Here is a 26,691-nt window from a genome sequence, read left to right as displayed (position 1 = left end):
GGGAAAGAGGGAGTCAAAGAAAACTCCCCGACTATCTGATAGGTGACCTTGTAACCAAACAAGATAGGCAATACGAACAGGAGCATTAGCTGGGGAAAAGGTGAGGTAGATAATGAAGAGGCTCTGACACGATGATTTAAAGTGTCAACTTTAAGGGGCATCTAAATGGAAAAGTCCAGAAAGCAGCTGGATATACAATGGACATACAAGTTTGGTTCTCGGAAGGAGAGACCAGGGTCAGAAACAGAAATTTGGGAGTAATCAACACACAGATAGTATCTAAATAGTGGAAGTAGATGAGAAATGGTAGGAGGAAACGTAAACTCATGTTAAAAATAGCACTGTTTGGAGAAAAACAATAGCCTTAGACAAAACTTAACTGACAATACATATTAAGTCAAACAGTACAATATTTTGAACTAACTTTCCATATAGAGGGAAACCTTTAAGGTGGGAAAGGATAGCTGGAACCATGAGACTGACTGGTAAAAGCAAACAATGAATGACACTTGAAACAATAACATAAAAGTGCTACTAAACTAAAGCCATTTCATACTAGAAAAGCCAAAATTAAAATATCTAAGTTTTAAGAAAAAATCCACAATCTACAACATTAAAAAATAAGTTTTAACAAAAGAACTTGCGTTACCTAACCTGTTTCTTGAAAAAGGCCAAACTAGAACCTAGTATTCTTTTTTATCTCCCAATGCCAATTTTTTAAATTAAAATAATAAAGATAACCTGATTACTAACAAATCTAGTTAAAAACAGAACGAGTCGAGTTCTTTTCTTTTTTTAAACTGTATAATTACTAACTGAAAAGGAAAGCACTTCTCTGTTCGTAATAAGTCAGCCTTTTTGAAGGCAACTTATTTTACAAATTCAAGTTGAAATTATATTCTGATGCCTCCCCCAACTTCAGTTTACAATGAAGAACTCAAAGTCAAATCCACATAAAGCAAAAAATCTTTTCATAATAGGAGTGAACATCTAATAATTTACTTGATCAACAGAATGCTATTTCTAAAAAGAGCTCTCCTTTTAACAGAAGATATAATACAAAGCAGGTTATCCTGTCCCAACATACACTTTTCTTCTTTGTCCATTTCTCCTTATATTTCCATTGTTCTTTCAAGTAATTTCACTGAGATATCTAAACCATCCCTTCAACATTACCATTTATTTCTACAGGCAAAGGTGGTTCAAAGAACTAGTGACTCGTCTATCTACTATCAGTGTGGCTAAACCACAATGCCCATTTGGGTTAATAACACACAAGGTCAAACAGAGGTTGACAGTCCATGATCAAAGCAAGCTGGCTATTCTTTCTGTCATTTATATAGAACACACAAGACGTGTTTATCTCCACCAGCCTCTGAATGACCTCCTTTAGGTGGCATGGAAAAGATCCCACATTTCTATAAAGCACTAACCAAAGGAGTTTTCTTATTTGATACTCTCATTAAGAGCAAATTTTATTTTTTTGAAACTTTTGATCTTTTTCGTTTACTCAAGAACCCCTCAAGTTGAAGGCCATATTGTCTAAATCAAACTGGTTTAATGCATAAAACAAGGACAGGGCAACTGGCAAATGCTCAAGAGGAAAGAGTATGCATACAACAGGCTGCCATTACAAAACATGGGCCTCATTAGAGATTTTTTCAAAATTAGTAAAGGCAATAGCATTTAACATTTCAAAGTTCAAAAGGCAGCCAGAAAAGTCATTCTTAACTCCTTTTTTACTACTTAAAACTCCTACTGTTTTATCAATCTGAACATCAGTAATACAAACGCTGTAAAGCCTTAGTAATTAGATCAACTAGTAGAAAGTACTGAGCAGTACAGCCTACGGATTAACACGTATGCATTTTCATGCCAGGCATGTAACTTGGACTAGATTAAGGAATTATTTAAAAGTAGAATGATTTACTATCAGCATTACTGTATAAAATGAAAATTTCCAAATAATTTTAAGCCGATATTCTCTGTGACCAAGGTTAAATAATACTCCCAATATTTTTTATACTGTGAAGTTGCAAAACTAATACTTTTGACCACCACCACCAAGAGAAGAAAAAAAAAAGGCCCTGGCTGTCTTGTCACAAATTCACAATTCTGGGATCTTATGCATTGATTACATGAAAGATAGTAAATCTCTCAGTTTTCTTTCTTTTCTCCTGTTAAAACAAGAGGGTCCTACTGCCTGGTAGCTCAAGAGAAATAAAATGAGTTGATAATAGACAAACAACTATTAAATATCGAAAATACATATGGCACAGAGAACTACATTCAATATCCTATGATAAACCATAATGGAAATTATATAAAGAATGTATATATATGTATAACTGAATCACTTTGCTGTACAGCATTAATTAACACAACATTGTAAATCAACTATACTTCAATAAAAAAAATTTCTACAGTCGAAAAAGAAAAAGAATACATTGGGAGAGAGACAAAAGCAGATGATCAGAAATGATGACAAACACTCAGAAATAAGTGGCAAAGTGAAGCAGTCATTATTTGTAGGGGGTTCAGGTTAGAAAAAAAGAGCCCCCAGCCCATCCTGAAAATGGGTGAATATGAGCATAATGCATTAGGTGCAGCTGAACAAGGAGAGATGAAACACCCTATCAGGGTCTCCTTGAATTTAAATGTTGCCTCACTGTCATGGGGGAAAAAATGCATGCTCGTGAGTAGGCTGAAGGGAAAGGATGGAGCTGGAGGTTGAGAGAAGACAAATGTGTCGCGTGACTGAAGGTGTAATAAAGTTTATGAACTATTTTTCTTTGTTTTGCTTTGTTAGGAGACAGTGGTGAAAGGGGGGAAACATTTAAATAAAGCAAAATGCTTGACAAGAGTACGTAATCTTTCACTGAAAGTCTTTAAATGTATAAATATCACTTGAATTAGACATTTTCTCAATGTTAATTGTTACTGTGCCTTCTACAGGGTTATATTTATTCTGGAAGCAAATCCAACGTTAGATTAGGTGGTATGTTAACAAGAACTAGTTGTGATTATCAAAAGCTTTCAAAGCCACTTAAAAAAATACTTAATCACCTATAATACTGTTTTTAAATTTTCTTTCAAGCAAGCAGAATAGTGCTTAAAGGAACCTGTGCTCTCTACCACTAGTGTTGTAGTGTTAAAATGACAAATATCTTAAGTGATTACCTCACTTAATCTTTCAAACACCGTATCATTACCTTGAACCGCATTCACAAGAGTTTATATAAGAAAACCCATTGACACAAGTTATATTTGAGTTTTTAAATAAACTTTTAGAAACAGTCTAGAAGTGTATCGGTTAATCACATTTTAAAATTGATAATCACACAAACTGAATTCTCTGGGGTTTGTACTTAGAGGCTATCAGTAGCACTAAAATATCTTTGTATCTTATGCCTCTCCTATAGGAGAAAAAGTAGATAATCAGGGAACATGATAGACTTCCCATAAAAGGCATTCTTTGAAAATAAGCAGCACCTGGTAAACATCCTGCTCTGCTCTTGGTTTAATTCTCCCTTCTTCTGGTCCTAACCATGACCCTACCTCCCCTGTTCCATCTCACATCACTACCACCCTCCTAAGCCTCCCGCCATCGTTCAGGTAACAACTCTTCTCTGCTCCTTCCATGATTTCTGAGTTGAGGAAACCATCATATTCAACTATCGCTTCTATGGAAACAATACAAAATCTGTACCTCTAGTGTTGCCTCTTTGATATCTGCCTCAATTCTATAACTGCTTACCTGACTTCTTTACCTGGTATTAAATTTAACATCGCACAGGCTCTAGTGAGACTACCTAGGTTAACATCCCACCTCCACCACTTATGAACTCAACAGCTTTAGAGAACTTCATCTGCAAAACAGATGCTTCTTCATCTGTAAAACAGAAATAAAATTGGAACCTGCAACTCATTGGTAGACTGCAAGAATTAAACTAGATAATATCTAATTGATGTAAAGCACTTTGAACAGTGCCTGCCACATAGAAGACACTTGATAAAAATCAAATATTATCCATTACTTTATTATAACATTTAGCTGTAACTTTAAATACAGCATGCTCAAAAACAAAAACATGTCTTCCTTCAAACTGGAGAACAAAAAGGCACTAGCACTATCAAACATCTAGACTTATTATAAATCTATACTAATTATGACTATGTCAGGTAAGAAGTAGTAGAATAAGCACCAAAATAAAGAAATAGATCAGTGGAAGCAAACAGAGAGCCCACAGACAGACCCAACCATCTATGGACACTCAGGCTGTGACAGAGTGGATAATATATAGATTAAAGGAGAAAGGACAGGTTTTCAAAAAATAAATGATACTGGAAAAAGTCGGAGTCTACACAGAAAATAAATAAATAAAATGGGATCCTCTTCCTGGTATCATACCAAAAAAAATCATCTCCAGATGAATTATAAACCTGAATGTAAGAAGTAAAAACCATGGAATTTTGAGAAGAAAATACATAGAAAATCTTAACTTCAGAGTAAGGAAAGACTTCTTAAACAGTAAGAGCGCGGACCCAAAGGCAAAGGCTGATAAATTTTAAGCCAGAATTTCTCTTCACCCTAAGATACCATAAAAGAAAGTGAAAGATAAGCCACAAGATACAACATATGTAATATGTAAGGATTAGTATACAGAATACATTTAATGTATTCCCACAAATAAATAATAAAAAAATAACAGCGAAATTTATTTAAAGAGCCATTTCACAGAAAAGGAAAATCTAAATGGCAAATAAACATATAAAAAGATGCTCAACATCACTAGTAATCACAGAAACACAAATTAAGACCACATTGAGATACCATCTCCACCAGCAGATTGGCAAAAATTTACAACCCTGACCATATCAAGTACTGCCAAAGAGTGGAGAACAACCACACCCATCCATGACTGGTGGGAGTGAACGCCAGTACATCCGTGGGGGGAAAGTTCATCATTACCTAAAACTTTGAATATGCACACACCTGTGACCCAATAATTCCTAGGTACATATCCTAAAATAACTCTTGCACATCCGCACCAGAAAACATGTTCAAAATATTCAGAGCAGCAGTGCTCGTGAAAGCAAAACACAGGGAAAACTCAAAACTCTTTCAATAATAAAATGGATAAATTGTGACAAATTCATTCAGTAAAATACTATGAATGGCCAGTTATTTTACATCCATCAACATGGATAAATCTAAAAGCAAAATGTTAAGGAAAAGAAGCAAATCTCAGAACACAGACAGTATAAGTCCAATAAATAAAGTTTAAAAGAGGGCAAAACTAAACAACACATTGTTTAGAGATATATTTAATAGATGATAAATTTACTAATAAAAGGAAGGGAATGACCCACAAAAGTCAGGATAAAGGTTACATCTCAGGGATATGACTGAAAGAGGGACAACGGGGCAGTTTCTAAGGTCTCATCAAGGCTTTATTTCTTATGCTGGGTGGTAGATATTAGGTGTTAAGTTTGTTAACCTTATTTAAACTGTACATGTTTCATAAACTCATTTATTTATGATATATTTCACAATAAAACCAATGTGGTGGGGGTTGAGTTTGACTCTTTTTTTGGCGATACGTGGTCCTCTCACTGTTGTGGCCTCTCCCGTTGCAGGGCACAGGCTCCGGACGCGCAGGCTCAGCGGCCATGGCTCACGGGCCCAGCCGCTCCGCGGCATGTGGGATCTTTCTGACCAGGGCACGAACCCGTGTCCCCTGCACTGGCAGGCGGACTCTCAACCACTGCGCCACCAGGGAAGCCCCGGGGGCTGAGTTTGAGAGTGAAGTCAGGAAATGAAAAATCTTAAGAAGTCTCTTGGGGGACTTCCCTGGCGGTCCAATGGTTAAGATTCCACTCTTCCACTGCAGGGGGTTTGATCCCTGGTGCAGGAACTAAGATCTCACGTGCCGCACAGCACGGCCAAAAATTTTAAGTCTCTCGGGGAAGGCAAGAAGAAAAATAGGACCAGAGCTAAAAGGGGTGTATGGGGCTGAGTAGGTCTGAGCTTGTTTAAATACCAATGAAAAGGTACCAATGGGGTTGGAGAGATGAAAATAGAGGTGAATGAGGAAATAATTTATAGAATGAAGGTTGTAAGAAGTGGGTGGAGTGGGTGGAGTATGATTCAGAGATGTGAAAAAAAGATACTTCTTTCACTGTAACTTGAGGAACAATTCAAGAACCACGGATTACATGCCCGCTTCCCCCATAAACTGTACCTCCCTTGATGGCCAGGCATTATTAGAACAGTGCTAATGGACAAGGAAGAGAAAAGAGGTAAGGACTGCTTTGGATAGTTTCAAAAAGTAGAGACTGGATTCCCTGAGAAAAGTACGTTGTTAATACTTGACAGATATTCAAATCACCTATTAGCTAACTTCACAAATACTCAAATACCTATTAGAAAAGTCTACCTTAAAGTTTCATTCCTTATCAGATAAATTCAAAACAGTATAATGCCCAAAGTCCAACTCATACTTTTGTTGATAACATACTGAGTATTTGTAATGTTAGGAATCTTTTAAAAGCTAACTTCCTGAAAATTCATTCTTACATCACTTATAAAAGATAAGAAAAAAATCAACTTCCACTTACTTAACTGAGTTTCTAAAGTGGTCTTCAGCCGGATTTTTTACAGTACAACTATTCAGGAGCCATAAGTCTGCCTCTGATGCATTTTCTATTAAAAAGATAAATATGAAAAAGAAAAGTAAGTATCACATTTAATCAGCCAAAAATATCCAAGTGCTTACTCAGATGGCACTGGGACCGCAGGGGGAGAGGAGAGAGAGCTAGTGGGTAGAGTCAAGTAAACAGGCAATTACAACATAGTAGATAACTGCTTCAATATAGAAACATTGGTGAGAAATAAATATTAAAATATATAACCTGTGCTATTATCTTCTCATTTAAAATATAAAGAGGATAAGCATTTTCTTCAAACATTCTGAATACTTGCGAGTATTTAATACTAACAAAAACTAAAGTGAAACTGGCCTAATCTTACCTCTGAATATGAAATTAATTGCCCCTTTTTAGGCTGTGTGTTAATATTTTTCAAGCACATGTATTATACACTGAATATTCTTCAGCTTGAAATGTTACTAAAAATATTGTTTGTCTTCTTTGAAAAAGTTAATGATTTACATCAAAGTGAGTCTTTTATTCCTCACTAATTTGATTAGATGCTGTTATACACTATAACAAACTCACTAGCAACACAACAAATTACCCAAACCAAACCCGTCACGTTTATTGAAATGAATATGTATGTATGTATGGCTGCACTGGGTCTTCATTGCTATGCGCAGGCTTTCTCCAGTTGTGGCGAGCGGGGGCTACTCTTCGTTGCGGTGTGTGGGCTTCTCATTGTGGTGGCTTCTCTTGTTGCAGAGTACAGGTTCTAGATGCGAGGGCTTCAGTAGTTGTACGCAGGCTGCGGTAGTTGTGGCTCATGGGCTGTAGAGCGCAGGCTCGGTAGTTGTGGTGCCCGGGCTTAGGTGCTCCGCGGCATGTGGGATCTTCCCAGACCAGGGCTCGAACCCATGTCCCCTGCATTAGTAGGCGGATTCTTAACCACTGCACCACCAGGGAAGTCCCTCGAAATGAATTTATAAATGCCTTAAGTGCTTGATGCTATTCCAACAGGCTTGCTGCCTAAACGGACTTATACATTAAAATAGGATTACCACAATGAAAGGAAAACCAAAGTTGAAAACTGCAGCACCTTCAATGTTATTTCAACAAGAACAGAAGCAGAGGTCAAAAGACATGAAGAACTAAGGACATATGGATGTCTGTGTGTACATTCTCTACCTGGGAATGGAGCTTCCAGTGAGAGCATTACATGAGAGGGATGGTGAGCACATCCAAGCTTCTGATAACTTGGCAAAACTTTTTCCCCCAACATTTTATTATAAAAATGGTAAATTTTTTACAAAGAGGTAAGATCCACAAATTCTTGAAAAGGAAAGCTCCTCATTACTATACATCAGCTGAATACTAGGATCCCTCCTAACTTGTCTCCCTCCTTCCATTCATACTCCCCACCCCCACCCAGTCGTCTATTTTCCCACCCAGCAGCCAGAGTGGCCTTTTGTAAAACAGCGATCTGATTACGCCACTCACCTGCTCAAACTTGGTAACGACGAGTATTCACCTACCTCTTCTAGTTCCCTCCAAGTTAGTCCCCACGATGCCACCTAAAAGATAATCCTCTAGTAGCAATCTGATCATAGTACCTTTTCAACCTTACAGTGATTTACAATTGGTATTCAAGACCTATCCAGATCTCCACCTCCTCAACTGCAATATTCATTTCTCCCTATATTCATCTATCCTTCCAGCCACACCAAACCAAATTCCTCAAGCTTGCACTATTCCATCTGCCTAGAATACCTTTATTTTCTTCACAGAATGACAGCTCATACCCCTTTCACCTGCCTATCCACCTGGCTAACTCCTTTTCATCCTTCAGTTTCAGCTCGATGTTTGTGAGATGCCCCCTCTCTGGACTCCCACAGTAGACTGTGTCTAGACTATTCTTGCACTTTACAGTTCTGTATTAAAATAATTCATTTTTCCAGCCTGTCTTTATTACTATTTAAGAGATACTGAAGACATTTTTTTCTGCCACTCTCTGAATGTCCAGGACCTAACACAGATTTTTCTACTTACGAGCATAAATCAGTCAACTACCAAAACACAACGAGGATTTACTATGTGTCAGGCTCTGTTCTAAGTACTAGGGATATGAGAGTGAAACCAGTTTCCACCCTCAAGGAGTTTACAGCCTTAAAGAGGAAGTCTGACCAAAACAAAAGACAGAGAAATAAGCAAGATAATTTCAGGTACCAGTCAATGATGTTAAGATGATTAAAGAGAGTACTGAACAGAGAATAATTGTGGGGTTGCTGGTCAAAATAAGTCTCCCTGGGGGCTTCCCTGGTGGCGTGGTAGTTGAGAATCTGCCTGCTAATGCAGGGGACACGGGTTTGAGCCCTGGTCTGGGAAGATCCCACATGTCGCGGAGCAACTAGGCCCGTGAACCACAACTACTGAGCCTGCACATCTGCAGCCTGTGCTCCGCAACAAGAGAGGCCACGAGAGTGAGAGGCCCCTGCTTGCCACAACTAGAGAAAGCCCTCGCACAGAAACGAAGACCCAACACAGCCAAAAATAAATTAATTAATTTTTTTTAAAAAGTAACAAATGTTCAAGTACAATTGGTGTCAAAAAAAAAAAAGTCTCCCTTGGAAGTTTAAATCTGAGTTGAGACTTAAACAATGGGAAGGAGCCTGCCACGCAAAAATCAGAAGAAAGAGCATTCCAAGGAGAAAACAGCACAAGTGCAGAGGCCATGAAACAGGCCCAAGCTTGCCATGTTCCAGTAACAGAGAGAAGACCAGTGTGATTGGACCCAGGGAGAGAAAGTGGGCAGGAACCAGATAATATTGGCCAGTTAAGAAAATTACATTTATTCTAACAGTAATGAGAAGTCACCACTGGGTTTCAAACATGAACTAATTCCTACTTCAGAAATCCCATTCTGGAAACACTGTGAATAAAAGTCTGTAGATGGGGTAAAAGCAAAAGAAGTGGGGAAAAAAGTAAAGGCAAGAAAATCAGCTGGAAGCTGAGACACTGGTCTAAGGGTAAGAGAAAGACCGTGGAAACCTGGACTGGGATTATAGCAATGGCAAGAATGAGAAGTGAATGGAGGCATGTTTTGGAGGCAGAATTAAAAGAATTCACTGTTAGATCAGGTATAAGTCGTGCAAGAAGGCATCATGTAGGATCGCTAAACACGTGGAAAAGATTCTGGCCTGAGCACCAGTTACTGAGGTGCCATTTATTGAGATGAGGGAGGTTTGGAAAGGCACGGATTTGGGGGACAGAGAATCGATAGCTCTGTTGTGGCCATGTTTTGTTTGAAATCCCTATTAAATGTCCAACTAGAAATACTGATCAGCCATTTGTATATATGAAACCAAAGCTCACAGGAGTCTTCCAGGCTGGAGACCCAAATGGGAGAATCTAAACCCTAAAAAGATACCTGAATTTATAGGAATGGATGTGCTCACCTAAGGAGAGAATGTAGGGTGGGGGGAAAAAGGAGAGAGAAAAAGCAGAAGACAGAACATCGGGTTGTTCAAAGGTCTGATGGAGTTGAGATGAGAAAAGGACATGGAAAAGGAACAGCCAATAAGATAAGGGGATAAAAACTAGGGAGCATGGTGTCACAGAAATCCAGAGAAGAAAGTACTTTAAAAAGAAATAGTCAATTGTGTTAAATGCTAAGAGTTCAAGAAAGATATCTGTATAAATACTAGTATTGTTACCAAAAAAAATAAGATGGTCCTCCACCCTTTTTCATTTTCCTTTCTCAATTTTGAGTATTTGCTTGCTCTGTGCCAACTTACAATCACCCAGCAAAGGCCCTTTTTTAAGGTTTTTAAATAACACAGAAAACAAACTCACTACCAAAGGGGAGTGAGGAGGAAAATCGTATATGGCTATTTGCCAGTAAGTAATGTGATCCCACATGTTCTGCCCCCTTCGATGCCATCAACTATAAGAAACACAACCAAATTTGTAACAGCTCTTCAAGAGAAGTGGAACACTATTCTCTGTTCTTTTAAGTTTTAATATACATCCCAACTTCAAACATTAATATAGGAGGCAGGGTGGGGGTGAGATGCATCTGAAACAGAAGAAATAAGCTAGTATTTGGCATGTCTACCTTAGAGCAGCAGCATCTAGAACGATCAGGAAATACCAGAAGATGTGCAGTTTCTAGAACCTCATCACCCCAAATAAAATAACTGTTCAAACATCCTACTGCTAGTAGGTAATTAGGTTACTGGGTTAACTATCTGCTAAGAGAAGGTTAACAGCTTATGTTCTTGCCTTAATCAGAGCATCCATGTCAGGTTCTCCAGTGTCTGGGACAGGGAAACAGAATTAGAGAGGAGAACACAGGGGACAGGACTAGGGAAATGGGCAAGAACGGACCACAGAAGGGAAAGGCAGTAAGAAGGCACCAAGACTGGAGGCACAGACTTCGAGAAGACCCAGGAAACAATTCTACCTACCATGAGACCTGTCCTCCAACACTGGTCCTTGTTAACCCGTGACATGCAGCTGAAAATCATCTGCACATAGCCAAATATTGCCAATGCCAGAGCTGCGATATCAGTACTGGGGTAAAAAGCTACACACTTGAGGCTATAGCCAGATGGAATCTAGACCTCAAGATTTGACTACTTACAGTCTTTCATTATTTCAAATGGCGCTGCAATGAATAGCCATTTTGTATTTTTCCCAGATTACCTGTGGAATCAAGTCAAAGGATAAATTCCCCTCCATAAAGGGTGCATGGCTTCACATTCCCATAAGCAATGCATGAGACTGACCATCTACCCACATCATCACCCATGGAGTGTGCTATCAAACCTCTGTACTTCTGGCAATGCAGTGAGAAACAGGAAGCCAGTGGGATTTGAACTGTGCATTTCTCTTATTAAGAATGAGTTGAGGGGCTTCCCTGGTGGCGCAGTGGTTGGGAGTCCGCCTGCCGATGCAGGGGACACGGGTTCGTGCCCCGTTCTGGGAGGATCCCACGTGCCGCGGAGCGGCTGGGCCCGTGAGCCATGGCCGCTGGGCCTGCGCGTCCGGAGCCTGTGCTCCGCAATGGGAGAGGCCACAGCGGTGAGAGGCCCGCGTACCGAAAAAAAAAAAAAAAAAAAAAAAAAAAGAATGAGTTGAGCATTTTTTCACATGTTTAAGGGCCTTTGCAGAGTTGGGGTTTTTTTCCCCCCCTATTTTCCATCTGTTCAGATCTTTAGCCCATTTTTCTATCAGGATAGTCATTTTAATCTCTAGTTTTAATTTACAAATATACACACACACACACACAAAGAGGATGTTAATCTTTTGTCTATGATAGAAGTTACAATATTTTCTCCGGGCTTGTTATTTTACTTTTTTATAGTTTCTTCATGCTTTTTTATATTCAGGATATCAAATTTATCAAACTTTTCTCTTTTTTAAATTTTACTGATGTATAGGTGATTTACAACGTTTTGTTAATTTCCGCTGTACAGCAAAGTGACTCAGTTATACATATATATATATATTCCTTTTCATATTCTTTTCCATTATGGTTTATCACAGGATATTGAATATAATTCCCTGTGCTATACAGTAGGACCCTATTGTTTATCCTATATATAATAGTTTGTATCTGCTAATCTATCAAACTTTTCTCTTACTGCTTCCAGATTTTCAGTCATAATTAGAAAGTTTCCTCTACTCCCAGATTATTAAGGAATTCACCCATGTTTTATTTAGATGTTTGCTCTATTAGAACTTTACCCCAGTGTACATTGATCTCACTGAATTTTTTTAATGCGAAATGAAATAAGATCCTTTGTGCTCATACCAAATTGGAAAATATTAGAAAGTATGGTACTACCTAGTGCTAGCAAAGGAATGGGGAAGCTGGCAAGCTCTACTCTGTTGATGGAGTCTATTCTGACAAAACTCTTTGGAATGCAACATGGGAATAGCTGTCAAAAATTTAAATGTGCATGAGAATTTCTCCTACACATGCTTGTAGGATACTTGCACCACACACACATATTTATATACAAACACACAGATATACATATACATATACATGTACACACATATAAATTTTAAAATTCACATGGAAGATTACTGACAAAGCAAAAAACTTGGAAAGCCTACATATCCATTACAAGGAGACTGGTTAAATAAATTATGAGACTGCATCTAAAATGCCATTCAGCTGTTAAAAAAGCAAGATAAATCTGTAAGTACTAATTTATAATAATCTTTGTTATATCATCAGATGAGAGCAAGGTGAAGAGCAGGTCTTGTATTTCACTTGTGTTTTAAAATGGAAAAAGAGGAAATCCTGTTCTAAGTAAAAAAACAAAAATTCTCGAAGCATAAATATGAAACTGTTTGAGGTGTTTGCCCTTGGAAATAAGATGAAGGTTCAGCTGGTCTCCAATACTGTCTTAATATGCACTTTTATAGTCTCTTTTTTTTGTTTAAACTTGCATGGATATGACTTTTATAATTTTATAAAGTTTAACCCTGAGAAGGGGCACATTAATATTTAATTTACCTCTGTCTTCATTGTTTGAATTTCTAACAGCATTTAAACTAAACTTAAAAAAAACTAATCAAGCCTTTAAAAAATTTTTTTTAATTTCCTTTTTCACAGGGCTCAGAAACAATAGTGTTCTTTCATTTTAAGGTAAGAGCATAAACTATTTTCCTGCTGTGATCCATCATGAAAACAGTGACCTGATATACATTTTCTGGGACTTTTCTCCCCACTGCTAAAAGCTTTTGCACTCACTGAACCAAGAAAATGATGGTCATTGACACACCACCCACTTTGAGGGTGAGGATGGAGAAACAAACTATTATTTGTTTTAATCGAAACGCATTTACTTTCCAAACTATTTCTTTATGTATACAAGATAAATTACTTCTAAATCCAAAGTAATAAAAATCTGATTGGCAATAATGACAATAGCTAACATTATTGAGTACTTATTATGTACCCAGCAATGAGCCAAGCACGTCACACTCCTTTTTTTTTCCCATTTAATCCTCCCAATTTGAGGTGAGTTCAACTTTTACTCCAGTTTTACAGAGGGGGAATCTAAGGCTTAGAAAGGATAAGTAACTTGCCTAAAATCACACAGTAAGAGAGGGGGCCAGGATTAGAAATCCAGACAAACTGACTTCAGAGACTGCAAATTTAAGAAAATTAGAATGCCTCATTAGGGGCTCTTTGCTTCTTGATCGAAAATAATATAGACAATACCTAAAAACAAAGTAAAAAATGTATTACATGACCTTGAGGTTGCCTCATGATACTACTTCTAATAAGACAAATAACTAGGCTTCAAAAGGAACTGTTTGGCTATTTCCAAAATTTCCAAGATGTTGAACATGTCAGCTCTTGGCCTTCCGTTATCAGTGGGAAACAGGCAAGTAAAGAAAGAATTAATACTGGGTGCATATAAAATGGATAACTGGGCTTCCTGGTGGCGCAGTGGTTGAGGGTCCGCCTGCCGATGCAAGGGACGCGGGTTCGTGCCCCGGTCCGGGAGGATCCCACATGTCACGGGGCAGTTGGGCCCGTGGGCCATGGCCGCTGGGCCTGCGCGTCCGGAGCCTGTGCTCCGTGACAGCAGAGGCCACAACAGTGAGAGGCCCGCGTACCGCAAAAAAAAAAAAAAAAAAAAGGATAACTAATAAGAACCTACTATATAAAAAAATTAATAAAATAAAATTCAAACAACAAAAAAATACTGAGTGCAGGAGCATTACTGCAGAGCACAGGCTGACTTTCAAAGCAACCAATCTTCCCTTCCCCCTGCAGCCTTCTGCATAATGGTGGCACTACAGAAGAGATGGGCATGGTTCATACCAACAGTACCCACAATAAACCATTTACCTTACACAACTGTTCCATCTGCAAGTCAACTAGAGGAGCAGCCTCAAACAGTAAGAGGAGCCTTACAACTACTTAAATCCATAGATTTAAGTAAGGCAGCTAAGCAAGCTGATACAGATAAAAATTCATTAAGAACAAAACAAAGAGGGAGAAAAGTCTTGATTATTTTGGACCCAACAGCATTTGGGGGGAAGTTTTTACCACAGAACTCTGGAAGGCAGGGCAAGTCCAAACAGTTTAAATGTCCATTATATTTAATCACAGCTGGGAGTTTATTTATGTAATACAAATCATTGGATGCCTACTAAAAACTCAGAGAATAGAGCATGTTATAATACAAAAATTTCAAAGCACCTTTAAGGAGCATACTGAAAAAAATCTTAAAACCAATAAAAGGCAAAACAAAAATTCTAGTCAACAGATTCATATTTTCCTTCCACATTTCATTTATTGTTCTTTATAGGGACTGTGTAAATGCACAGCGTGGAGTAACCATGCTTTCAAAATCTATTTTATAAAAGCAAAGTGATCCATGACAAAGAATGCTCCCTTTAACCAGCTAGGCTTGGAGGAGTGGGAGGCTGGGGAGAAGACAGGGAGAAAAAGAAGGTGTAGGAAAGATGAAGAGGAGAAATGAAAGAGAGAGACAGACTGACAGAGTCTCTCTAGCTCCCACGCTGAAATACGTATAGCAAGAACAGACCCTCCTCCACTGTGCAGTGTCGGTGACTGTTCGGCATGTTTCTGAGTGAAGCAGAACACAGCAGCTCCTGGGGAAAGCACTTAGGCTTGGAGATGACACGCATAATGAGTTTGTTCTTTTAAAACAGTCATGCTGAGAGCTTCACAGAAATAAGATGAGGAAACCAAGGGTCAGCTGAACTCTGCTTACTGTATGAAGGGAAAAGAACACTTTTTTCTCCTAAATGAGAAACAATAGCTGCAAAACTCTACCAGTAACTACTGAAGATTAATTATATAGCGAAACAGACCTGGTCATAATCAAAATCAGAGCACTAGACAGACAGACCATTTACTTACTACGTAGAACAGAACACTGCTAACATTCCCCCATTCTCTTTCCAGATCAAATTGCTCTGCTGATCCCTACACATAATTACTTCAGAAGTAACTGTGTCTAAAGAATCCCTGAAAGGATATCTATTTCTAGGTGTTAAATAGGTTTGTAAACTAAGAAGCAATAAATACACCAAATGGACTTTAGAGGGGACTGCGTGATCTGGTCCCCACCCCTCTATCCAAAGCCCACCTTGTATGCTACTATGTTCCTGCCACACTGAGCCTTTAGACCCTCAGGCCTAATAAGTAAAATTCAAATGTTGAGATGACCAAAATCTAATTGAAAAAAAGTGGGCAAAGTCTATGAACAGTTTACGAAGGAAGAAACACATATGGCTCTTGAACATACAAAAAGATGTTGAACCCCATTCTTAATCAATGAAAACTAAAACTGCACCCCCCAAAAAAACTGTACCATTTTTCTTCACTTCCTATATTGTCAAAAATCCCAAAAGTTTGATAACACACTGAACTGATGTAACCATGAGGAAACAGGCAGTCTCACGCATTGCTGGTGGGAATACAAACTAGGCCACGACCTATGGAGGCAATTTGACATGATCTCTCAAAATGGCAAATGCATATCCTCTGACCAAGCAGTTCCAAGAATTTAGCTACGACAAACATACTTGCACAGGTGCAAAGTCATTAATTGCAGCTTTATTTCTAACAGCAAAAGGTGACTGACTAAAGACATTTTAGTTTATTCAGAATTGAGACTCCTATGGGGGCAGAGATAAATTAGGAGTTTGGGATTAACATATATACTATATATAAAATAGATAATCAATAAGGACCTACTGTATAGCACAGGGAATTCTACTCAATAATCTGTAATAACCTATATGGGAAAGGAATCTGAAAAAGAATGGATAAATGTATATGTATAACTGAATCACTTTGCCATACACCTGAAACTAACACAACATTGTAAATCAACTATACTCTATTCCCTGGTACACTTAATAGAAAAGCTAAGACAGATTATGGGCGGAGACATGAAAAAATTCCCAAATAAAATGCCAACATAAAACTTCAACATTTCTAAGAGTATCATGTTTATCATTAGAGGTGATTATTACGCAATATTTAAAGTAAACAAATTCTAAGACAGAAATAGTTATCATGCTTTTCCTGAAATCGTATTTCAGGGAATTGCAGTCTTTTATATTCTTTTTTTAATAGTAAGATGCGTAGTCCATCAAAGATTTTTCTCATGATTATTATCTTCACAGTGTGATATCACTCTTGTCCAGAGCACAAGTGGATGGAAGTAATCCATGCCCTTTGAGAGCCTGCAATCCAGAACTGAATAACCATGAAAAGTATGTGCAATACATTTAAACAAATAGGGTAGAGGCTTTGCTTGATTCAGCAGCATGAGAGAGATGGATGGGGCATCAGATGCAGGGGAATGAGAAAGCTGGAGAGATCTGTTCGGAAAAAAATATTGAGAACTAAATGGCAGTACAGATAAATAAGAATTCTGATCTCATGGAAATGGGAAAGAAGAGGTAAAGGCATCAAAAAATTCAGATATATAATCAGACTAATGATTAAAAGGAACACTAATTATAAAATCTAAATAAATCTTTAGGAAGTCTCTGAGAAAGACTTCAAGGTTTCTTGCTTAAGAATTGAGTGATATAATTATGGTTCTAGTATCTCTAATTAACTCAAAATTATAATCTTAACCAAGTAAAAAGTTGCTTTTATGAAAGAATATTATACATATTGGCACTATGCTTATGTAACAAACTCATGGTCATTTTTTTTTCATATCCTCCAAAATCAAGCCAAGTGTCTATGAAACATAAAGATGCACACATACGTTTTGTAATTGTACAGTGTCATGTGTTCTCAGAAAGGCTTACGTAATTTAGTTGTGCAGGTTCCAAGATGAAACATAGCTCTCTTTGAGGTCTGTGTCTCTAAGTGGGGTACTTCTACCCCCAGAGCATTCAGCCTTGTGCTGGGATACATATATCCGCAGGATAAACATGGTACACAAATATGGTTAAACACATTTCCTTGAAGACTTGAGAATCACATTATTTTTATATTTCAACAAAAACCTTTGTATTACAAAGTAAAATGCAAAGTGTAGACAAAATTTATAAGAGAAAACAGTAAACTTTGAAGAAATCTGCACTTAAAATAAGCCACTTTAGGCTACTCAAACTGAAAATATGGGCATGGCCTATAGGTATTTAGAGGTCCTTAGATGACAACGTGCAAGAAGTGCTGCTTGGCTTTGTTTTGTGCAATGATGCACTGGAGTCTCTTCTGTACACCTGGGAGGTAGAAGATCAGGGTAGCACTAATCTGTTTTGTAAGGAAAAAGGCCAATTCTTTGTGAGTATCTCCCCAGTGACATAACTAAATATTCCCAGAGAAAATACAGAAATTACAATCTGAAATTAAGAAACAATCTGAAGATTGGGATTGACACATATAAACTATTGATACTATGTATAAAACAGACAACCCTTGGGAACATACTGTATGCACAGGGAACTCTACTTAATGCACTGTGGTGCCCTAAATGGGAGGGACATCCACAAGGGAGGGGATACATGTATATGTATGGCTGATTCCTTTTGCTGTGCAGTATAAGCTAACACAACATTGTAAAGCAACTATACTCCAATAAAAATTAATCAATAAAAAAAATAAAGATGAGGCAAGAGTGGATGCTAGCAAAAAGAAAACAGAAAAAAGAAAGAGAAACAATCTGAAAAGGTGTCTTAAAAGGTTCAAGAGAGGAGAAACTTCAGGTGGAAAGAATGGCAAAGATGAAGAAATAAATGTTTGTTTAGCTTTGAACAAATTACCTAGAAAAATAGGAAACATGGGATCCACCCTAGGGTGGATTTTATAATTTAACAAAGAACATGCCGCGGAGCGGCTGGGCCCGTGAGCCATGGCCACTGAGCCTGCGCTCTGCAACGGGAAAGGCCACGACAGTGAGAGGCCCGCGTACCGCAAAAAAAAAAAAAATAATAATAATAATAATTGAGACTCCTATAAGCTACTCACAAAAGAAAAAAAAAAAAAGAATAACTTCGAAGTCCTAATATAAAAAGATCTCCAGGACACATTGTTCAAAGAAAATAATAAGACACTAAATATATATATATACTATGCTACCACTGGAAACTGAGAATACATATTCACATTTGCTTGTATTCATATTAAAAAATTTTTTGGATGTACATCAGAAACAAACAGCAATGGCTGGGATGGGGAGGAAGGAGTCAGATAAGACTGATGGGAGACAAGAGGAAGATTTTTTTCCTCATATAACTTACTTTTTATTTTTGAACCTATTCAAAAGTTAAGCATTTTCAAAGTAAAAAAGCAACTGTAAAAACTGTAGCTTGTCTTAATCCTATCTTCCCATTTCTTTACTCCCTTCCATAGTCAAACATCTGGAAAGACGTGTCTCTCTGTACCAGATGTACTCTGCCACCTCCCATCCACTCCTCCACCACTTCATTTTGATGAAGACCTTCAACCACTCTCCATTCCCCGGAAACCACTTTCATCGAGGGAACTGATGCCAAATGCCATAGACAGCACACCATGCAGTCAAACACTTTTTTCTTTACATTGTGGATAGCATCACTCTCCTGTTTTCCTCCCACCTCCTTGGCTGCTCTCATTCATCCATTCCCATCTGCCCTCCATGAAGTAGAGCTCCTCAGGACTAGATTTTGGTTCCCTTGTCATCTATTCACTGGATGATTCCAACCATACCTCTCACGGTTTTAAATACTACCAGTGCACTGAGAGGTGATACCCAAATTTATTCTCCCAGTTCAGACATCCATCTGAGCTCACTATACAACTCATCTAGTAACATCTCCACTGGAACATACTGAAAAAATATTAAACTGGACACAGACCATTTACAAAACTGAACTCTCCAATTTTCAGGTTCTAGTTAGGAAAACAGAAACCACTCTAGGCATTAAGATAAAGAAAAATTAATACAGAAGTGTGGTTACATGGGCGATGGAAAAGCCAAGACACCAAATGTCTTCACCAAATGGGGAAGGGGGAAGCAACCAGGAGATGAGTAACGGCAGGAAGCCATTATCAGCCTAAGGGCTGGAGGGACTGACTGGAAGAGCCCAGAAGCTGTGATCACTGGCAGGGGCAAGAGCAACAACAGGGGCTGCCCATCGGAAAGGAGCACTGCAACGAAGGGAGGAGCTGATAGGGACGGAAGCCACCGGGAAACTGCCACTTCCTGGAACCGGACCCAGAGCAAAAAGCATGGGAGGAAACCACCCTACTTCCTCCCTACTCCCATTCGCCAGGCTTCCATTAGCGCCTCCTGTTGGCCAAATCTAACCACAAGAGCCAAAGGGAAAGGAGACTGAAATGCAGTTCCATGCAATACAGAGGACAGAGGAAATCAGGGAATTGAAACTGAGAGCCAGCAGGCAAATGACTAAACCTTCCATCTTCCAGAATTCCCCATCTCCATAAATGGCATCTCAGATCTAAGAGTACCTCTAGGTGTACTCATGCTGAAACCAGAAACCTGGGAGTCATCATTAATCATTCCTTTCACCTCACCATCTCTCGCAGCAAATCCAACAACTCCCAAAGGATTTTACCTCCAAAGAATGTGAATGTCTGCTATTCATCTCCAGGGCTGCCACCTTTGTATAAGTCTCCTCCCTCCCTACGGCTGCCATTACAGCAATTATGAAAACTATCAATGAACCAAAGGGAGGCAAGAGTTGCTTTGTTTTAACTAGATTATCATGGATAATCTATACATGTGGACAATGAAAACTGGGTGAATAAGACACATACTATTGGCAGCCAACTGCAACTATATTTTGGTAAGGAGAAAAGAATTCATTACTGAGAATTTGCTACAAACCAAAAAACAGAATTGTTTTAAAAAATATAATTGTATCTTTTTTTTTTTAAAGAACTCAGTAAAATAAAACTCCAGTTTATTGTTGGACAATAGTGTTTCACACATACATCAACAGACCAAAAAAACTAAACAGTCACTTCATAGAGAAAAAAAGGGGAAAAAAATGAATCTTTTATCTTTGGCCTTTATAACCATCTCATAAAACTACTTATAATACAGCTAAGTACATACCCAAAAAAAGTTACTGGCATCCTGGGAATAAGACTGTTTTTGTTGTTGCTTTTGCTTTGTTTTTTTTCTAACCAGTTGTTTTTTCTCCTTTGAGATTATAATGAACATGGTCACCCAACAAGTAAAGTCTGAAATAGGACAGAGAACACTCCAAAGGCTGGTCTGGTCATCCAAGATCATTAAAAACGGCTGACCCCTAACAGTATGTTCAAAACTAAAAATGCAAATTAAAATACAAACAAATCTTCCTTTTGAAAGCACTTTTTTTTTCATTGAAGTATAGCTTTTTTTTTTTTTAACATCTTTATGGGGTATAACTGCTTTACAATGGTGTGTTAGTTTCTGCTTTATAGCAAAGTGAATCAGTTATACATATACATATGTTCCCATATCTCTTCCCTCTTTGGTCTCCCTCCCTATCCCACCCCTCCAGGCGGTCACAAAGCACCGAGCTGATATCCCTGTGCTCTGCGGCTGCTTCCCACTAGCTATCTACCTTACGTTTGTTAGTGTATATATATGTCCATGCCTCTCTCTCACAGATTTACAATGTTGTGTTCATTTCAAACGCAGAGCAAAGTGATTCAGTTATACAAATATATACATATTGATACATACATAAATCTATTCTTTTTCAGATTCTTTTCCATTATAGGTAATTACAAGATATTGAATATAGTTCCCTGTGCTATAGTAGGCCCTTGCTGGTTATCTATTTTACATATAGTAGTGTGTATATATTAAAAGCAAACACCCAATTCATCCCCCCTCCCCAACCCAGTTTTCCTCTTTTGTAACCGTAAGTTTGTCTTCCATGTCACCTTTAAGAAAAGAAGCAGGACCTTGAAAGATCTGGGTTTTTTTCTTCTCCTGTTGCAAATTCACGCTGTGGGTTTGGTTGGGTGCTGGGGAGCACGCGTCACCTGCAGGTGACTCTGCCTGCCCGCAGTGGGCAGCCTGGGGGCCTCTCTCCTCCAAGGTAATCATGCTTAGATTCTGAGAGAGGAAGTAGGGAGTGAATGGCTCAGGGTGGTCTCCCCCAGCCCCGACCCTTTCTTCTTAGTTTAACTTTTTCGTTTTTGCTGTCTAGTCATCCTCATCAGTTTCCGCTTCTTGGTGTCAACACTGTCACCTTTGTCACCTTCAGCTGCCCATTTGCCCAGAGCTGCCTCAGCCTCCTTGTCTTCACTCCACCCTCTTCCTCCCCACAGCACCCTTCCCCCTCCTCCACTGCTCCCCACCTTCTTCCACCTCACTGGCAGCCTCCTGTTCCCCACTGACCTCGTGAGCCTTCCCAGCAGCACTCTCCACTGCCTCCACAGCTCCCTTCTTCTCCTTGAAGTCCGCGGTGACGATCTCAGAGCTGGTGTCCATGGCCGTGTCTGACACGGTGGGGCACACCAGAGATCCAATGCAGCAGACAAAAAAGAAAGCCCCAGTTCGGGGACTCTGGCAATGAAGCAGCCTGAGTCCATGTCTGCGGAGGAGGCATACAGACCTGTGGCTGCAGTGAACAGGGAGCCAGTCTCAGGGACAATGAAAAGATGGCTTTGCAGAGCAGCCGACTAGTCCAACTGTATCTTTACATTCATGTATTCCATGGAAAATTTCCTTCCCGCTTCAAACATTTTAAAAGTGGTATACTGGGGCTTCCCTGGTGGCGCAGTGCTTGAGAGTCCGCCTGCCGATGCAGGAGACGCGGGAGCCTTTGTAAAGTCACAACTTGCTTATAGTCCCATGTTTCCTATCTCAGGCAGGATGACCTCCTTGCATCCTTTTTATCATCCCTCAAACCCTTCTCATTGCCAATTGGTCACGAAATCCTGTGGGTCAATTCCACCACAATGCTCCTACTTCAGAAAGTTACTAGGTCTTACCTAGACTATCCAAAAAAGAAATATACATATATACACACACATATATGTGTGTGTGTGTGTGTGTATATATATATATATATATACAGTCTGTTTTTAGCCTGTCCTGTGGGAAGAAGAGTTGTGGCCCAAGATATCCTAGGACAAAAGAAATGAGAACCAGGCATAATGGGTTGAGAAACTGGATTTTTGGGGGACCACCATAAAAACAACCATTGTCCACAATTCTTTTTTTTTTTTTTCTTAAACTACTGAATGATACACGGGTAGAACAAGGCCAGGAGCTAAGACTCGCACTGCCTAAAAAACAAAGTTCAGATGACTTCAGTGTATTCAAGACCCCCTCCATCATTAGAACTTAAACAACTTTTAATTCATGTCATTCACTGCTCTCATGCAAAAAACCCAAAGCACTCAACTGGAGAGCTGGTTCTTTCCCCACCTTTAAATACGTTTGTTAAAAAAAAAAAAAAAAAAAAAGTGGTATACTGAAAAGAGTTCTATTTAGCCAAAGAGCAAATCATAACAACCTAGAGAAACCACTCACTTGCAAATTTGCAAAACATCTGGTTTCCATTCAGATTATATATAATGCTCAACTGTTTAGCACAAATCCATAACTTGATTCATCTGCTGGAATGATACACTTCCATGACCAATTCTAGAAAACAGAAGTATCTCCTTGAAGGGAAGTTTAGGTTATCTGCTGAATATTATTATCACTAATACCAGAGCTACCTCTAGGATTTTGACCCAGCAAACTTACTGGGTCAAAACAATTACCAGTTTGGTAATCAAAAGAGAAATATCCATAGGATACTGCCAAGGGAGGAAAGATCCAGATCAAAAATAAAGCTATGGACTAGGCATAGGTTCACTGGACTTCAAAGTACAACGAAGAATAACACAGATCTATGACTGGAATAATGAAGCTGACTGTGAGTGAAGTGCTTTAAAGCCAGTGTCCATTTGGACTTGTTAATGCCCACACCACACCAATATTATACATTTTGACTATGACTCCCGAAGAGAAACAAAATGAGCCAACTGTATACCTAAGCGGGCATCCAATAATTGCTGTTCAATTGATTGACAGATATTCATAAATAATATCCCCAAATGACAGTATCAAACTTTCTAAAATTATAAATATGTCTTACCAATTTGAGACAAAGAATAAGAGACAAAGAGAAGAAAAACCATTGCCTTCAAGGATAATTTAGGAAAGAAATCGATTAGAAAACCTTGCCCATTTGTCACAGCAGCTGGGGACTTCCTGAGAGAAGCGAGTATTTGATTATCTGACACCAGTGCACAGAAATAGGGAGAATTAGCTTAATAAAACGAGTAAGATCATTTAACTAGAATTTGACTTGTGGCATATATTAATGTTACCACTTTTGAAAATTAATATTGATATCCCCTATCTCCAAATCTACTTTTCAGATTTAAATTTTCTTTCTCTTAGGTGATTCAAAATTTTGATTGAGTCATTTTCTACTTAAAGTCAAAAGTAAACTATTCTAGTCTTAATTTTGCTTCAAAACACTAGAGACAATATAAAAATTATTACACTTTGGGCTTCCCTGGTGGCACAGTGGTTGAGAATCTGCCTGCTAATGCAGGGGACGCGGGTTGGAGCCCTGGTCTGGGAAGATCCCACATGGCGTGGAACAACTAGGCCCGTGAGCCACAACTACTGAGCCTGCGCATCAGGAGCCCGTGCTCCACAACAAGAGAGGCCGCGATAGTGAGAGGCCCACGCACCACAACGAAGAGTGGGCCCTGCTTGCCACAACTAGAGAAAGCCCTCGCACAGAAACGAAGACCCAACACAGCCAAAAATAAATAAATAAACAAATGTGGAGTTTAAAAAAAAGAATATTACTTATAAAAAAATTATTACAATTCAATGACTTAAAAAAGGCAAATAATCTGATTAAAAATGGTCAAGAGCTCTGAATAGACATTTCTCCAAAGATATACAAATAAATCATCATCATATGAAAAGATGCTCAACATCAATACCCATCAGGAAAATGCAAATCAAAACTACCAGGAGTTACCACTTCACATCTACTAGCAGGACTATAATAAAAATAAATAAAATAAAATAATAACAATAATAAAATAATAATAATAAAATAATAAATAAAATAAAATAATAAAATAAAATAATAATAATAATAATAATAAATAAAATAAAATAATAACAAAAATAAATAAAATAATTTTTATAATAATAAAAATATAATAATAATAAAATAATAATAATAATAATAATAAAATAATCATCATCATCATATGAAAAGATGCTCAACATCAATACCCATCAGGAAAATGCAAATCAAAACTACCAGGAGTTACCACTTCACATCTACTAGCAGGACTATAATAAAAATAAATAAAATAAAATAATAACAAGTGTTGACGAGAACATAGAGAAATTAGAACCATCATGCACTGCTGATCAGAATGTAAAATAGTATGGCTAATTTGACTACTAGTATAGCTAACAGTCTGGCAGTTCCTCAAATTGTTAAGCAGAGTTAACATATGATCTAGAAATTCCTTTTCTGGGTATATAGCCTAGAGAAATAAAACTATATGTCCACACAAAAAACTGTACATCAATGTCCACAGCAGCATTATCCCTAATAGCCAAGAAGTAGGAAAAACCCAAACATCCATCAGGTGATGAATGGAGAAATCAAATGTGGTATATCCATACAATGGAATATTATTAGGCAATAAAAAGAAATGAAGCAGCGATACATGTTATAACACGGATGGACCTTGAAAACCTGATAAGTGAAAGAGGTCTGTCACAAGGGAACACACGTCATATGATTCCACTTAAATGAAATGTCAAAAGAGACAGAAAGCAGACTGTTGATTACCCAGGCGAGCAAGGAGGACTGAGGGGTGACAGCTAAAGCAGTTTGTTTGGGGCAATGAAAGTGTTTTAAATTGACTGTGGTGATGAATGTACAATGCTGTGAATACACTAAAAACTACTTAATTGTACACTTCAAATGGTGTATGGTAGGAGAATCATTATCTCAATAAAACTGCTTAAAAAACACAACAATAACAAAATACTACAGATAAGCTTGAGCCACACCATCACCACTCTTCTCACTTCTGTGCCCTCTGCCTAAATGTCTCTTCCACCCACCAGCTCTAGCAAACTCCTACTCACCTTTCACAACTCAGGTACATGTCATCACCCCAGGAAGCCTTCTCTACCCTCTTCAGAAAGAGTAAGGCACTGCTCCCCGTGTGTGCACAGATGAGCTAGTAGTGGTGGTAAAGATTCATAAATGTGCTCCCCCTTAGTATGAGTCCCTCAATTGTCTATTCATCTTTAAATCCCCAGAGCCAAGCTGAGGACTTAGAAGAAAATATGCTCTTATTGTGGATGGAGGGAAAGAAGGGAGGAAGGGAAGGGAGTGAGAGAGGGAAGGGGGGAGTGAGAGAAGCAAAGAGGGGAAGGCAGGGCAGGGAGAGAGAGTAAGAAAGAAAGGGAGGGGGGGGGAAACGCATGAATGAACAAACAAATGAGCAAAGTAGCAAAGATCAGGGCAGCAGAAAGGTGCGTTAATGAGTACTCATCAAGACCTAACTTCCGGGGCAAAGAGACGAGTTCTTGTCAGTAATCAAAAAGTTAACTCGAGAGAAATACTACTTTCAGCAGAAACTGGGGTCAAGCTCTGATAGAGAATCTTTCTTCCAGGGGATCTTCTTGCTCTAACAAGAACAAATAACAGCAGCAACTTTTCATTCTATGGAACACTGTGTACTGATAATTTTTTTTAATTACACTTACAAAATTATCACAGAAATAATTTTTTCATTTAATACATTATGAAATTTATACATATAATTATAGAAAAAGTGAAATAAAAACCCTATGTATTAAAAATAGATTAGAGGGCTTCCCTGGTGGCGCAATGGTTAAGAATCCACCTGCCAATGCAGGGGACATGGGTTCGAGCCCTGGTCCAGGAAGATCCCACATGCCGCGGAGTAACTAAGCCCATGCGCCACAACTACTGAGCCTGTGCTCTAGAGCC

General features: G+C 38.5%; 1 protein-coding gene across 1 annotated transcript in view; it reads right to left on the bottom strand.

Annotated features, from left to right (window-relative positions):
• CDKAL1 (CDKAL1 threonylcarbamoyladenosine tRNA methylthiotransferase) overlaps window positions 1–26,691 on the bottom strand; it is a 667,990-nt gene that overhangs the window by 545,703 nt on the left and 95,596 nt on the right. Inside the window, exon 5 of the mRNA XM_007454853.1 lies at window positions 6,622–6,706. Coding sequence (XP_007454915.1) covers window positions 6,622–6,706 — 85 coding nt within the window. The remainder of the gene's footprint in view (window positions 1–6,621; window positions 6,707–26,691) is intronic.

The sequence above is a fragment of the Lipotes vexillifer genome, unplaced genomic scaffold (assembly GCF_000442215.2).
Source record: "Lipotes vexillifer unplaced genomic scaffold, Lipotes_vexillifer_v1.1 scaffold428, whole genome shotgun sequence".
In the NCBI taxonomy this organism is placed as follows: Eukaryota; Metazoa; Chordata; class Mammalia; order Artiodactyla; family Lipotidae; genus Lipotes; species Lipotes vexillifer.
This window is presented reverse-complemented; position numbering and strand designations above follow the sequence as displayed.